Source organism: Lolium rigidum, chromosome 5, assembly GCF_022539505.1.
Source record: "Lolium rigidum isolate FL_2022 chromosome 5, APGP_CSIRO_Lrig_0.1, whole genome shotgun sequence".
Classification (NCBI taxonomy): Eukaryota; Viridiplantae; Streptophyta; class Magnoliopsida; order Poales; family Poaceae; genus Lolium; species Lolium rigidum.
Window position 1 is genome coordinate 168,770,776 of NC_061512.1, and position 17,154 is coordinate 168,787,929.

General features: G+C 47.0%; 1 protein-coding gene across 1 annotated transcript; it reads left to right on the top strand.

Moving 5' to 3' along the window:
• Window positions 1–235: 235 nt before the first annotated feature.
• Window positions 236–751, top strand: LOC124656674 (oleosin 16 kDa-like). The gene has a single exon (XM_047195379.1). It carries the CDS (start codon window positions 236–238, stop codon window positions 749–751), a length of 516 nt encoding a protein of 171 aa, XP_047051335.1.
• The last annotated feature ends 16,403 nt before the right edge of the window (window positions 752–17,154 follow it).

Sequence of the window (17,154 nt, forward strand, 5' to 3'; positions counted from 1 at the left end):
GTACGTGTCAGGGTGCGAGGCATCGCTATCCATGCAGATCACACCCCTCGCCACGTACCCCTGCGGTGCGTCCACATGTCCGAGACCTGCTCCGTCGTCACCTACTCACATCGCATCTTATAAACCACGATCCATCTCCTCGAGGAACACACGGCACAATTGTTGCTTATTGCATATCTGCAGGCGAAAGCTCAGTGTTCAGGGTAGCGAAGGCGAAGTCAGTGCATCCACCACCATGGCTGGCGAGCAAGGGCACCACCGGGGAGGAGCGCAAGGAGGCGGCTACGCCGTCGGGGACGACTACATGCGAGCCATCCGCGGGGACGACTACAACTACGGCGGCCACGGCCAGAGCCAGGGCCAGGGCCAGAACCAGGCGGTGGCCGTCACCCTCGGGAAGGGGGTGGCCGCGGCAGCGGCGGCCGGGTCGATGCTGTTCCTGTCGGGCCTGGCGCTGACGGGCACGGTGGTGGCGCTGGTCATCGCGACGCCGGTGATGGTGATCTTCAGCCCCGTGCTGGTGCCAGCGGCCATCGCCGTGGCGCTGCTGACCACCGGGTTCGTGTCGTCTGGGGCGCTCGGCGCGGCGGCCATGGGCGTGCTCGCGTGGATGTACAGGTACCTGTCGCGCGGGTCGTCCTCGCCGCCGGGATCCGACAAGGTGGACCACGCCGGCGCGAAGATCGACTCCAAGGCGCACGAGGTGAAGAATTGGGCGCAGCAGCGCATGGACCAGGCACGGACCCAGTAGAGTGATCTCGCTTGCCCGGCAAGCGTTACCGCTGCTAGACTGATGAGTGTGTGCATCATCAGTATATGTATGGAAGTGTGTTTCTCCCGTGGCTGCGAGCGGTGTTACCATCTACGAATAAATAAGTTGCATGTGTACGTAGTACTTGTAGCATCTTGAAGTAGAGGAGATGAAGTTTTAGTTGGCCGGTCGATGGAACGCAGCTGAGAATAAATCCAGTTCAACCGATGCGTCGTCTCGTGTATCTGTTCCTTTTAACATCTATCTTGGACCTCTTCGGTGGCTCCTACGCCGAGTGCAATCCTCTCTCCAATTCCTAAATCAATCCTGTCCTCCTTCAGTTAACCCCAATAACGTTCACCTGTTTGCCGTTACAGATTGATAGAGCCCTCATTGCACCCCGATGTGCCCTTCATCGGTTTTGATCCGGGAACCAGTAACTGTAAATATCTTCACACAAACACCCTAGCGACATGCATCGAAGTGAACTTGCCTAACTGCTGGCACCTCAACTCTCGGAGGATCCCCGTGTCACCCGCCACAGGAAGGCCCTGAAAGGCGGCATGCAAATCTAGCATGGAAATCTGTCATCGGCGGGTCCTCCGCCCGCCCGGCCTGGTCGTGGCCGTGGGAGCCGCCAATCTACATCGACCTGTCTGACGACAAGGAGCAGGAGACGCTGGCAAAGCCCTAGCTAGTGAAGTATTGGGTGAAAGTGAAACTTCTACCTTCATCTAATCTCTATAAACCTACCCTCAATGCACGTGGTAAGGGTGGAAGTATTAAAAATGAGAAAAGTTAAAATTAAACTAGCATAATACTCTAGTACAAAATATACTTTTAGCCGCAACTGAGAATTTGGTGTTAGTGGAAATTACCCCATTAATTGTCACAAAAACTTCATTAAAAAATAAGGCCTAAGAAGTATATCAAGTATTGTAAAAGAAAGCAAAATAGGGCCGTTGAGTTAGCAAACCCAAAGGTGAACACGGCCTTACAGCATCTCCAACGGGGTGGCGCAAACGGACACTTAGCGATTGTTTACACTTAGCGATTGTTTGCGATCGCGCGGATCTAAAATATGTCAATATGTCAGAAATCAGATGGAGCGACCTGACACATAGTGACCGGGCCGTCTGCGAAGACGTAAACGCGACGCATGTTTGTGTTGGGATGCGTCATGGTGGGCCCGTGAAAACAAACATGGCGCAATTTAAGCAAACGAACGCGTAGAGACATTTTAAACGTTTAAAATGTGTCCGTCCGTTTGAGATGCCCTTATTTTTACTTGTGGACCGAATGAAACGTACCAAAACTTAATGTGTTGCCTAGGAGTAGATGCGATGCCTTTAGAGCCGCAGCTGCTTTCCGACGCTCTATCTGCCGCCTTGACGAGCAACAAGTATTGGTCTTCCTTCCACACCACACCACCCCGCCTCACTCCCACCCCACTGCTCGCTGCCTTTAGAACCGCCGGATCGGCACCTCGCGCCGCCAATCCAGGCCAGCCGCTGCTCCCCCGACCTCGAGGTGAGGGCCCTACCCTCGTTCCTTACGAGTCCCCCCTCCATTCTCTCTCCCTACACGCTGCTAGCTCTCTTCCAGTGTTGCCTAACCCGAGATCTATCTTGTACTACAGTACTAATCTCTCTTCCAATGTAGGTTCCGCTACAAATTTCTACTTCTTTTATTTAAGGAGTTTCGAGGTTTTGTGGTTCTTCCTTTGTTAATTTGTCTCTAGATTTACAAAATTAACTCTACCTTTAAGTAAAAAACAACATATTCCGATGCTTGGAGACAAGTCACAATCCTCATTATTATAGAAAGTGTTGATTTCTCGAACAAAAACCCAAATCGTTTTTTCATTGAAGGGACTCGATCACACTCATGTTGTTTTTTTGGGAGGAAATTGCACCGTTCACCACGTCCTACTCCATTTGTTGTACTTGTACAAACCACCACTTGAACCTTTTATTTTTGCACAAACCATCGGATGGTTGTTTAATCTATTGCAAGGTCCACCACTAAGACTGGTCATCTAATCAACTATTTAGTATTGTTGCGGATGAGCCTCGTATGTCAATGCTCCCATGGATGTAAGAAATAGTGGAACCTTAAAAAATTATAAAAACAATTAGTCATCCAGAAATGATGTTCTTTTGTGTGGATGCCCATTAGGATGTAATTGGTGCGTTTTATATGAATCATCAATGATTATTAAAAAAGAGTATATGTAGTCAGAGGAAAATAATTATCCGTACAACATCATGAATTTTTTTATTGGTTCATTAAGGTTTTATTAAACTAGTTTTGAGCATTAATGGTCCATCCAAAAAAATAAACAGATACTGAAAATTTATAAACTTCTTGTTATAGGATTTTTTTACATAAAACATAAATATGGACAATTTATGTTCAAAAATAGGTGTACACTATAATTATTTTTGTATGATCTGTCTAGTGGGCTGCGAGTATTTGGTTTAAAATATAAGCAGAAAAAATCTTTTGAAGTAAAAGAATTGATGAGACATATAGAATGGAGTATATTAGTCTAGAGTGCATCCAAAAGTATCATAATTTTTGGAGAACAACTTTTATGAATTATTTATGTTTTTAATGTTCGTGTACATTAATTAGAGTATTCACATGGAGGCACAGCTACCAGTTTGCTATCAACATGGCTAATTAGTTGATTAGATGATCAAGTTGTGAAGATCATACATGGTGACAGCTGCCATTTCTCCTGGTTTTGGACCTTTCTTGGCACTTTTCAAACCATAGGTTCTTTTTTCTTTATGAGGACATTTGAATTATTTACAGCTGACCACATTACCAGTGGCACATGTCCCATAGTTTGTAAGCAGTTCAGTCATTTTGGCAGTTATATAAGGAGGTTCAGTCCACACTCAGTACTGAAGGAAAATTCTGAGGTTGAACTTATTGTAAAAAAGAAATGAAATATCTCAATGTACTCATTTTAGTTTGCAGTCATCAGAGATAAACAGTGGCAAGTTGTGCCCAGCTTAACTTGCATTTGATTACATGTGTATCCAATTTCAGTGGGAGCAGAGCCAAATGGGTGGAGGGCTAGCATCCTTTTGGGAACAATGGAACATCCAGATTCTGGTGATCCTGAGCTTTGCCATGCAAGTCATCCTCCTCTTATGTGCAGGGATCCGGCGTAGTCGTAAAGCCTCAGCTATATTGTCAATTCTCCTCTGGCTGACGTACCTGATGGCCGTCTACACCGCAATCTATGCCCTTGGCCACATGTCCATCAGTATGAGCAGATCTCCTCCACACGCGATCATCAGCAGCACCAGATGGTGCCATTCTGGGCTCCGTTCCTGTTGCTTCACCTTGGTGGGCCGGACACCATCACCGCCTACGCCTTCCAGGACAACCAGCTCTAGCTGCGCCACCTGCTCGCCCTCGCGGCGCAGGTGCTTGGCGCTGCCTATGTCTTGTACCTGTTCGTCGCTGCCGGGAACCCAGCTGCGACGCTGCTGGCCGCCGCTGCATTGATGTTCGTCACTGGCTGCTTCAAGTACGGCGAGAGGACGTGGGCTCTCAAGTGTGGCGGCATCGACAGCATCGCGAGCTCTCTCGATGACAACAAGCCGTCGGCCACCGGTGGTCCTTAATTACCATGGGAGAGAGGAGGGAAAGAGGCTGGAAACGGAGGAGGTCCTGTTGGGAGCCCACTATATGCTCAATTTCTGCAAGGGCCTCCTGGCTGATGTGCCGGTGATGCAGAAGTCTCAGTACGAAACTGTGCGGCAAGGCATCCAGCTCAACGGCGAAAACCACCTGTTCCAACTGGCCGGGATGGAGCTTTCCCTCCTGTATGACATACTCTACACAAAGGCGGCAGTGATCCACACCTGGCACGGCTTGTGCATCCGTATCGTCGCGCCGCTCTCCATGGTCGCAGTGTTCGTGCTGTTCCAGCTCAGCAGCAAGGACGCCTACGGCAGAGCTGACGTCGCCGTCACCTACGTCCTGCTTGTCGGAGCCATGGCATTGGAGCTCGCGTCGTCTCTCAGGGTGGCAGGGTCTTCCTGGGCGTGCGCGTCCTACCATGCTCGAGGATGGCACCGGCTCTGCGGCACAGTGATGCGCCTCCACCAGATGTTGAAGGCTGTAGCAAGGAGGAGTGCCTGCCTGGACACCCTTGGGCAGTACAACCTACTGGACCTCTGCACTGACGCCAAAAAGGACGACCACTTGAGAGGCAAGATTGCCAAGATGATCGGACTTGGCGACCGGTGGCAGAAGCTGCACTACTCCAGCACCGCCCCCATCTCCGACGGCATCAAGGCTCTCGTGCTGGGAGAGATCCGGAAGAGGAAAGTCGATGACCTGAGGAATGCACGGGGAAGGTGGATCCTCAAGGAGAAAGGGATGTACGAGGATCTCACGCGGATAGCCGATGACACCGAGCTGGACCGTAGCATCATCGTGTGGCACATTGCCACCGATCTCTACCTCTCACTGTGCTCTGACCCAAACGAGGAGGTCCGGGACAACATAAGGGTGCTCTCCAACCACATGCTCTTCCTCATGGTGGTGCATCCCTACCTGTTGCCCGGAGTTGTTCGCAACGGCCGTTACAAGGAGAACTTGAAGTACTATGATATGGTGTGGTGGGTTAATTTGAGGTCCACCAAGGAAGGCACCATGAAACTGTCCAGATCGAAGATCATCAACAAGATAGCCGAGTGGCAACTCCCGGCTGATTCGAGGCACAAGTACATTTACGGCATCGGCGATGAAGCTGCTGACGACGTCGGTGACAGGCCAGTCTATGCTGACGGATCCTGGCTCGCTGGGATGCTGTTCGGCAACAGGTGGTGCTTGCCTGCCGCTGACATGCTGGAGGTGATCGCAGGCGTGTGGGTGGAGATGCTGTGCTACGCGAGCCACCACTGCGGCGCGGAGTCTCACGCCAAGAAGCTAAGCACCGGAGGAGAGTTCATGAATGCCATCTGGCTTATCATAGGGCACGCCACGGACTACGACAGATGGGCCCCATCTGCTGAGGGCTTCACGGGGGGTTTAGAGCTCAGCAACCCTCCGCGCAAGCAGAAGCTCCCTGCCAGATGGATGCAGCCAGAGGCGGACGTAGTTTTTGACGTTGAAGCTCACCAAACACCGAGCACTTCTTGTGCAGAAAGACGTCACCAATAAAATCAATACATCATGTATGGATTGAATCATATGTACGTACAATCTTGCTCTGTATTGTTGCTTCAAATGCTTTGCTAGGAGTCCTCTTTTAATAATTTTTTTTTTTTTTTTTGAGAAACACAGTACAAACGCAAGCGCTCACATACACGCGCATACACTCACCCCTATGAACGCACACACGTTAGTGCTTTTCTTAGGAGAAGTGCAAACAGTGGCTGGCAAAGGAAAGAGTAGATTTGATAGACTTTGGCCTTCCAGATCATAAAATTTGAATTTCATTAGTAACTAGTTATAGAGGTCCGAGTTTTAAGAGTGGAAATCCCCCTCTATAGGAGGAGAGAACTGAAATTGACTCATGAAATTAGCTAGACATGACTATGTTGTTCAGTCAGACACCATAGGAAACCTTTGATGCAACTCGTGAAAGCCTGAATATTTTTCCTGCTCTTGCTGTTAATACACTCTGAAATTCTTACAGAAACTCGCATTCCATTCTGTCTTGAATATATAGTTAACCATTGAAAGTGTGAGGCTATAGTTTCAGTATACACGAGCTACATGAACACTTGAGTGTGGCTAACTGAACAATTTCACGTGTATTTCTGAACCGATGTTACCATAAGATCATGTCCAAGTAAGAGAACCTGCCTATGTATAAACAACCGAGGTTATTGTTGCTGTTTCCTAAGGTAATCATGTGTTATAGTTAATCTATTAAAACATGAAGAGCATAGAGACACAACAAAATGCATATATTTTATTTTCATATTGACTAGCACTCTGTCTTTGTATGTGACTAGCGCATCATACACATCATGTGCTAGTAGTCTATATATATATGACCATCACTCTGTCTTTTCCATGTACATATTCATATGTGGAGTCCAAGGCTTATTAGTTCGCTCACTCAGAGCTAGTTTTCCTAAACTGCAGGAGCCATCATTCTGCAAATATGGTGTTTGCAAATTTCGACCTAATGGATATCAAGACAGAATTGTAGCCCCTAGTGTAGTGCTGATTATATTAATGCCATTTCTTGCCGGATTGTTCACGATGGATGGTTCAAAATTGTAGTCCAACATTGTCATGTAACTGGAGTTACCAATATCTTGCTGGTATGTATGTTTGTATGAATGTAGTCGACAGGCCTGTAGCCTGGGCTTGAATTCACAGCTATGTGAACTATACTGGTCAAAAAGTTGAGATGATGTTTTTCTTATAGTATATGGATTTTTTCTTGTCTATGTTTCATTTAGCAATTCGTGGGCATTGCTCCATTCAGAGTTGATGACTTTTCATGTTTTATAAACCAAAAATATCTGAATGAACTCAAACAATACATGAATAATGAATTGCAGGTTTATCAATAAAACTGAAGAGTAGCGTACCTAAGGGGAAACAAATAGTGCCTTAAGTGAATAATGAATTGACAGCACCACCAGGAAGCACAATCTTCCAAATATCTTGTTAATCATGGATTGACGGCACCACCAGGACATCACAATCATGAATTACCGACAAGCACTTTGATACGCTGCAGTACTAACAATAAGAGAAAAAGAATGATTTGGTCGACTAATGAACATATTGGTTGATTCGATTCATATCGAGTTACCAATTACTGAACTGCAGATTGGAGTCAGGAAGATCGTGGCAGGAAGAACTCAAAGATTGAAGTGCAGAATTTTCATCGGGGCTGGGTGGAAAGCCGCCGTCGGTTCGCCGCATCTCGCATTCAGGCGTGGATGGCATTCAGGCGTGGATCAGGCCTTGTGTTCAGCCGCCTGGGATCTGGGGTAGGGGCGCAAACCTGTGACGCGATGGAGGCATAGCCAATTGAACTGATAACAGACGAAGTTATCGGGGGTAGTAGTTCGTAGAACATCCGACGAATGCCGGCCTTTGATCCGGATGTAGCGCATCAGGATCGCTTCCCTGTCCTGTTCCAAGTACTGAGCGGGCTAGTGTGTGTTTTTTTGCAGATAATTTATGTCTCATTAATTTATAAAATAAAGATCAAATTACAAGCCACACCGACTTAATCTATATCTATATCTATACCTAATAATAAAGGAGCTAAGGTTTCTGCCAAAAAGTTTCGTCAACGCTTTTTTTTGGACCGATTTGCCCTCCCACCGAACTACATATTACGCACTTTTGCCAGTACCGGTTCGTTCGTTATGTTTCTCCCATCTAACAAACGAACCCGCTCGCGTGGATCAGAATATGGGCTGCCAAACGAACCCGCTCGCGTGGATCAGAATATGGGTTGTCGTGTGGGCCAAAGCAGTTGATGCCGCGTCGCCCGAACGGGCTGGTATTTTCGTCCATCGAATCAAACACGTACAAGATGGGATCTCTGGGCGACGGAAACAAGTGACGTACAAGACGATCTAAGCTACTAGATCTGATCGCATTCTTCTAGCCAGAGGGAAAAAACGGATGGAGAGTGACCACAAAAATAAGGCCCACTTCACGCACCGGCCCAGAACCTTGCACCTCCTGTACAATTTACTCCGTTGATTTGCAAAATAACCAAGCTAGGTTCTATTCGTACGAATTAGACTCACGTTTTAGTCCCACCTTGCGTTCTTGCACCAAGTACCACCGGTTTATATACGTCTGCAAATTGCCTTGTCACAAGGTGAGTCGGAAATTAAAAAGTAGCAGCAAATCGGGATGGATGATGCCTTGCTGGACGGGACGGAAAGGATGTGGCAAGAGTTGCTCCGAAGAGCCCCCAAATCGGGATGGATTGACGGAAAGGATGTGGCGAGAGTTGCTCCGAAGAGCAGCAAAGACCTTGGACGCACACGCACAGTTGGGTTGGAGACTGCGAAGGATGCGAGGCTTGATGGAGGATGCCATGCGAGAGAAGGAGTACAACGAACCAGAAATACGATTGAACTGCGAAGGAAAAAACGCTCAGCCGAGAAAAGGAGCCGGATCCGATGGAGGAAAAATAGTTGACATGTATATTACAAACCCTACCACCGCTTAAGTGAAAAACGGTTCGGTCGTCGCTGGGTTTCTTGTAAGGTCGCTGATCGCTCCTACGTGGGTCTGCTTCGTATCAATGGGTCACAAGATACACGAGAGGTCTAACTAAAATCGTCAGCGAAAATCATGCAAAGTGGGCACTGGAGGTGACATGGCTCTCGGTAGAGCCTGTCTTTTGTGTGGTCGGAACAAATACAAGTTGCACATGATAAAGTATTAAAGTTGGCTTCATAACGCGATGAACATTAATTGTGAAATTAAATCAATTTTAAGAGTTTGGAGATGGAAAAGAGAAAAAAGTCTCATGGGAAAATTATTCAACACCAGGCAATATAATGGGTAAAGAGAAGCTGCCGCCTTTGAATTAAGTTTGAGATTAATCCATCAAAATATAAACATAATTGTTGTGGAAAAATAGATGTCGGTGGATCCCCGAGGTGGATGCTGGGGAGGCGCTGGTTGGTAGGTGAGGCTCGATAAATATCAACCGGTAGCAACTTAAGGACATATTCGCTATTAATAACAAATATATTTGTTTTACTTAATTATATAGGCTTAACATTTGGTCTATCCGTAGCGACGCATGGCCCCACGTATTTACAACGTTCTACTCCTACATAAACCGGTCAGATCGTCCCTTCGGGGATATCCAATAAATTGGTCAGATCTCCGCTCATCGTTGTTTCCCCTCGATCTCCGTTGGCGATGTCTCAGCGGCAAGCAAAGACTTCGGGGGACAAAGCGCTAGAGATGGATAGCCGACCAAAATCTACTGCCGCCGCCCACAAGATCCACTTCGCCGGTTCGGCATCGTTCGTGCTCTCTCCGGCAACGACGCAAGCACTTTCGCTACCTATACCTAATAATAAAGGAGCTAAGGTTTCTGCCAAAATTTTCGTCCAACTTTTATTTGGACCGTTTTACCCTCCCACCAAATCGCATATTACTGTGCAATGCCATTGTACCTGTTCGTTCTCTTGTGTAAAAAACAGCCACAATCCGTGCCTCCCACGATCCCGCCGCCAAGCCAGATCCGGAGCCCGCCACGCTGTGCGAGCAGGAGTAGATGACGCCGATGGGTGGGTGCCGCCGCGCATGTACCTGGCTCGGCAGGGCGTCGACCGCAACGATCACGTTCCTATCGTCCCGATCTGAACAGAGGCGAAGAGCAAGCCAAGAAGGAGGTTGTGCGCCCCGACCTGAGAGCGGAGCGAGTGGAGGGAGACAAAGAAAAATCCCCCAATCGACATCGATGCAAGCTCCCGCGGGAACCTACCAGTGAGGCCTCGCGCCGCCGGTAGGGCCCCGCCCGCCCCCATCGACAAGACGCCGGCTAGGGCCCTGTGCATCCAATCCTCACTTGCCGCTTGCTGAGACCCCCGCCGCGCCTCCAGCTATCTCGCCCACTCAAAGCGGTCGCCGGCCTGCCTCCGGTGCTAGCTCCAATCGAACTACGGGCAGCCCCAACACCACGGCAGCCTCAGAGCACGGCGAATCACAGGGCTCAGCGCCGCCATCCCCGTGTCCTCATGTGCTGCTCGCTGACACAGCACGAGGTGAAGACGAGCGTGGCTGGGTGCGAGGCCTAAATCCAGAGCAAGGACGGCCGGCCTTGACAGAGCCGCTGATGCTGCCAAGGTTCCAGGCGATGCGGAGAGTATTCAGCAGCTCCCCACCGACAGCTTCAGCAACGAGGCTAAGCAGATACTACTCTCCAATGTGGTGAGATAATCAGATGCCATTTAGTTTAGTATAATCGGTGCTGACGCAGACACGCAGTGCAGACATTGCACTGCACGCAGTACTTGCATTTATTATCCAAAGATACAGACTCATGTTCAATTTACAGCGATCATTTTTTATTAGGTAATTTCAGACCAGTTGTGAGATGAGCTGCCAACGAAATAAACATTTATATAATAGCAAAAGTACTTCAGTTGAGAAAATACACACCGACCAAAGGACATTTTATAGGAAGTCTACTTTGCTGTACTCATGCGACCTAGGATCATATTGTATTAGCTCATCAGCCAACTAATCAGCTGTGGAGCTTATAAGCACAATATTTTCATGGCATCGTGATTTCCGAGGGTCCGTTGGGGTTCGCTGTATTGCGACCGCGTACTAAAAGTGTGATCATATTCTGTATTTCTTACACCAAAATGAAATTTATTAAGTTTTCCGTTGTTACATGAGTGATCTTGCCATATAGGTGAAGAGCGCATTTTGAAAATCTAGGCGACTTTTTAAAATGATTTTCCCCCAAAATTTGTACTTTTAAAAAAGGTAAATATTTTAAACAAAATCAAAAATAAAAAAGCCGGAAGAAACGAACAAAACAGAAGCCCGACCAAACTGAACAAAATCGGACCACACCAGAGAAAAAATCGTACGCACGAAAACAATAAAGCCCCTAACTGCATCTGACCCTAGCGCTCGCGGCGATGTGCGGCGTGTCGTATAGGTTTTGCCATTTGTTAGCAACAAAGCATGAGAAGGCGGACCGTAGAGGAGCTGTGGCGGCGTGGCGAGCTACGGTCGAATGTAGCCGAGGAAGAGAGAAACAAGAGGAATCACGCGCCGTGTGGCACATCGGGAAGAACTGGGCAGTATCGCTCAAGTTAGCGGCATGGACCGGTAGGGTGGCAGCGGGAGGAAGAATATCACGAGAGAGGGGAGGTTGGGTTTGCGCGCGAATCGAGAGCTATCGACACATAAATATAAACATATGAAAGTATAACCTTCGATTTAATATGACACCGGAGCAACGCACGGGTTTTATGCTAGTCTATATCTATACCTAATAATAAAGGAGCTAAGGTTTCTGCCAAAAAGTTTCGTCAACGCTTTTTTTGGGACCGTTTTGCCCTCCCACCAAATCACATATAACCCACGATGCCACCGTGTACCGATTCGTTCATATTTTTTCCTCGCGCATCGGTCGACCACCGGGATCCTTTTCTCGCACTCCCGATCTAATCTGGCCGTGTTTTTCTCTGTTTCTTCCCTCATCCACCGGATCCAACAAAAAATTTACCTTACCCGAGTCCCGACTAGGCACAACACCTCTTCTTTCCTTCTAGGAGCCTTTAAATATGGAGCGATTCCTGCATTAGATCGATCGGTAATCCAGGTCGAAATCGCCGAGATACTCCATCAATCAGCCCAGATCTGGACGGAATCAAAATTGGTACATCTCCTTGATCGAACAGCAAGATCGGAGGGGGCAGGAAGGGGATCGATAGCGTTTGTCCCCTGCTGATTACGGCTGGCCTGCCTCGCTCAGGGCTCGAGCTGTTGTCGGCCGTGGAGAAGAACAGGGGAAGATCAGGCGTAGGGGGAGAGAAGCTGAGATCGACCGCGCGTTGGACTGTGATGGAGTTGTCCAGCGGTGGAGATCGGCTGGCACCGTGTGCACGTTCCATGGCCGCTTTGTTTGGCTGTTCTGGTTGTAATCCGGCGGGTCTTGGCAGGGAATCGAAACGAGAGGTAGAGAGGGCCTGGCCGCGAGGAATCGGTTCTGGGAGGCGGCAGCTCGCCGGAATTTGCTGCCGGCGAAAGTGATGTTCACCAGAGGAGCAGATCAAGCACCTGACGGCCAGATCAAGCTCTCTGGCGATCGATTCCCATGTTAAGTTGTTGATTCGAGGCAAGGCGAGCTCCTCCGGACACGATCTTCTTTGCCAAGCGAAATCTCCAATCTCCAAGCTGACGTCAAGCCGGATCCGGAGCTAGGGGAGCTCCTAGATGCCGCCGCCGCGATTGCCCTGCCCAGGTATTCAAAGAAAGCACCGCGTGAAACTTCACTGCAGAATCTAAGACAGCGGCGACGTTATTGGCCATCAACGAGGCCTTAGGCGAGTGGAGCAAGATAATCAGGCTCATCCGCTCCAATCTGAATGTCCCTCCTTAGCTGCACCGCTCCTGAAGCCACCAACAACAGCCAAGAGATGTCCGCACTATCCTGCAAAGGAGGGTTCCGCCGCCGCTGGGCCCTCACGATTGGAGCGCCGCCTCTCGCAGGGTGCCGTCCGGCCGCTGCCTGGCCTGCACCGTGGGTGCCACCGCCTATTCTCGCCTCCTTGCAGGCGGGCTCTGCTTGTAGGCTGCTGCTTTCGTTGGTTGTTCAGGAACCTAGCTTAATATTGTGTACTAGCACCGATTCCATAATCCCATAAATAAAGCAGATCTGATGCATGGCTTTGTCCTCCACCTTTTTGCTGTTGGCTATGGCCTGTCGAGATAAAGCAATTCTTAAGCATCCGTCTGTATTCTGATACGTAGTCCGGTGGCTGTATGTTGTTTGTGTTGGGCACCATACGATTGTCAAGTGTCCATCTTCCTGTGGGAACCGAAGCAACTGATATTGTCAGACCGTGAATTTCTTCTGAATTCATTACCAGATTATGCAAGATAGTGTCGATTCTATGAAAAGCTTCTTGGCTTTGGAAATTTTTTCAAGATTCACGCAAAGCTTTGCTCCATTCCTGCCAGATCTTTTCAAGATTTCATTGAGAAAAAAGACTTTACGTACTGAACTGCACACTGAAAAATTGAATTTTGAGCACCTGTGGGCTGACGCAATGAACTGAATTGACAGAGTTACAAGACAATGTTCAGTTATCAGATGAACTGGACAAAATCAATCAGTGTTGGGAGAACTTTGATTTGTACTCTGCATCCTCCTCCTACTCACGTCAGTTTGCTGGATCGATCAAGACAGGGCTTCGAAAAATAAATTGGGAGCGTTCGGCGTCAACTCAATGCAAATTTCACATTTTGATGCTGCTTTTGTAAAGGCTTCTTACTACAAATGAATTCATTCAACCACGGTGGCTTAATCGATACTTCTACCCATACTGCATTAAAAAAAATTATTTTTCAGAACATCTCTTCGGCGAGTGCCCTTCAGTCTAGGAAATTCAGTAGCTTGTCGCGACAACGTTCTAAATGCAGAGTCTATGAACGACTTCGTGGACATGGAAACTAATCAAGCTGATCGAGTTGTACTGCTTCTCAGACATGAGCATGCGTAGGCTGAGAAAATGAGACGATGAGTGTGTAAACAACAACAAATTGTGAAGATATTCCTTTTCTTAAATTATTATTACATGGCATTTGTTTATAAAATCAACATGAAGAGTGAAATCTGGAGAGTTCCACCATAAATACTTCCTGACAAGTCAATAACATGTGAGCAGAGAAATCACCAATTTGCTACCCTCTGGGATCTTTCCGTGGCTTGGAGGGAGCTACTCATATTACCGCCGCCAAGACCGCTATTGCCCGGTGAATATGTTGGTCATGTTGGCTTGGTCTATCGACATGTTCTTGCTATTTTTCTTTCCTTTTAATGTGGAGAGTTCGAATAGCGTTTTATCGTGTCCTAATTGTGCATCAGATAAGTGATATAGAGTAGATAAAGTCTCTGTAATAAAAATCAACCCGGTGCAAGGCACGGGCACTTCTGCTAGTCTATACCTAATAATAAAGGAGCTAAGGTTTCTGCCAAAAAGTTTCGTCAACGTTTTTTTGGACCGTTTTGCCCTCCCACCAAATCGTATAATACTGCTGGCTGCCACCGTACCGGTTCAGTTTATAACGTTTCGTCCGCTCGCGAAGCTGCGGCCCATCGCCCACGAGTTGAAACTCGGCCTGCTCGTCCGTGTTAGGCCGCGTCCTCTTCGTGACCTCTCCTCGCCAACCACCAATCGAATGTTCTAGGCTGAATAGTCCCACATCGTTTTCTTACACCGAGTTCCACCGATTCATATACGTTCAAAGTAGCCTGGAATATCAGCAAGCTGGGGAATCAACAAGAAAAATTACCATTGATTGGTACCACCGTCGGTGGCGGCCAGTGGAGATCATGGAAACGAAGGAAGGCAAGGACAGAAGGGAGCACGCAACAAATCCATGCTAAGATGGAACGGGAAGGAAAGAAAAAGAAAAAAAAGAAGGGAAAAAATCAGTCAGAGCAAAATCAAGCAGACGACCCGTCCAGCGAGAAGGCCGCGCCTGCGAGAGGAGCACCGTGCGGTGCCACTACCATCCGATGACCGGCAGCGGGAAGGCACTGCTCTGATTGCTGGCCGGCCGTGGGTCACCCGGGTGTGCGCGAAGGTTGACGCGGGGATTGAAGCCGGCGGTGATCCGCTTGACGGTTAGAGAGAGGACCAAGAGATGCGACAAACGTCCGGCGGAGGGGAGTGAGTGGCTCCTGGCGGCGCTACGAGGAGAGACGAGCGGGGGAGGGGTTCAGGTAGGTTTCAGAAGGGGCCGTCTTGGGATGCTGGGTCCTGGCTATGGCCAGCTGGGCCGAAAAGTTCAGTGGTGGGGGCTCGCCCCAGCTACGCTCGATCCTGTCGCTAGATTTCGATATCCAATTTGGGACGAGTGGGATTGGGATTGCGAGCTGACTCCTCTACTTTCCGGCTCCAGCAAGCGAGGACGAAACTTGCAGGTCGCTGCAGCCGCACGTGATCCATGACGAAGTTTCTTTATTTTTTTCACCTCATACATGTCGATGTACCTAACGCACAGGCTGAAGTTTCTCCCTGGCAGCTGATTGGTATGCTATTTGTGTTTCTTGTGACTTTTATTGGTTCACAAGTGTGATGTTGTTCTTTTGGTTCTTGAATTTTTTTTTTGTAGTGGATTCGAAAAAATGTTGCAATCTTATGGATCCAAGAAATTCTCGAAATAAAGTGAGATGTGTTATGCAGGGCCGGTCCTGAGATTTCGAAGGCTGGGGCGGAACTAAAATTTTGGGCCCCTCTTACTAATTACTATAATTTTTTTACCCACATGTATGAGATGATGAAAAATAAATACTTTAAGTATATCCAATTGCAATATTCATATAAAAATAACAATATTTACATGATACCTTAAAATTTTCTGCGCCAATTCCTTGCAATATCCACTATCATGTCCCTTTCTTTGTTACCAAGAGTAGACCGGGTCATAAATATCCACACTAACTGGATTTGGTTCATCATCAACACTAGCAGATTTATCATGATGATCAGTTACATTGTCACTATCCGCGTTAACCTGAACGTCATCCTCTGTACCGACATCATCTTCTACATCAACATTATTTTGTTCCCCCACAACAACTAGCGCAAACTCATTTGGATTGCTTGAAGTGCTCGTGTTGCTCTTCAAATATTTAAACATAGACCCTCTCTATGATCTAATTAATTTTTCTTCTTGCTGTTTTCTTCTTCTTTTCTTAGCACCAGATTTAGGCCCCATAATCAGTTAACCTCGCTCCTATAAATAAGAATAACAACTACTAATCAAAATTTAGAATATAAATTAGAGCAGATAGTAGAATTTCAAGAGAACGGCGGCGGCCGGCGGGCGTTCTTTTCTTACCTTCTATCTCAATCTTTTATGCAGACTAGTAAAGGTGCACGTGCAACGCACGTATTATAATCTAAAATAAAAATATTTTATTTTGAATCTTATTTCTCTTTTAGATAGCATTTTTAATGTTTCTTATGCCCAGCCATGTGAGAAGCGAGTGCAACACACAATTTGTGATCATATAAATGTATAAACAACATTCATCAACGGTGTTATAAACAAAGTGAAGGGATATCATCAGTCGTGTTGATGTATAAACAAAGTTCATCTATTAAATCGATGGTGATAGAAGCAATAATTGTGGGTGACCCCAACTTCTAATGGTATGTTTGATGTTTTTAGGAGGTCTATCCACAATCATACAATCAGTGAAATTAAATATGTCGTTTTTATGATCTTTCAAGTCTCAATTTCTTATATTATCATCATTCAGTTCTAGTTCACTAAAATAATTGATTGTTTGCTTCTAAAATATGCTATATTCCTATTAATAAAGCAGTAATCAAAGTTACTTCTCCAATAACAATGATACAATGCGGAAAAAGTATCACGCTAGGGTGAAATATACATGTTTAGGAGTCCTCGACTAAAATATCCCTGTGAAGTATTCCATGAAATTTAACATCCATAGATAACATAATGACCTGCATGATTACAGATTTTTTTAATGGCACCAAATTTGATAAATTTCCAATAAAATAATTTAAAATTTATATGTAATTTTAAACAAATATCAATTATATCAATAAAACACAATCACAGAACTTTGTTTAACCCGACATGCCTCATGGCCGATAGTTCAGAGGATCATTTTTTGCCAAAATAAACCCTTCAAAATC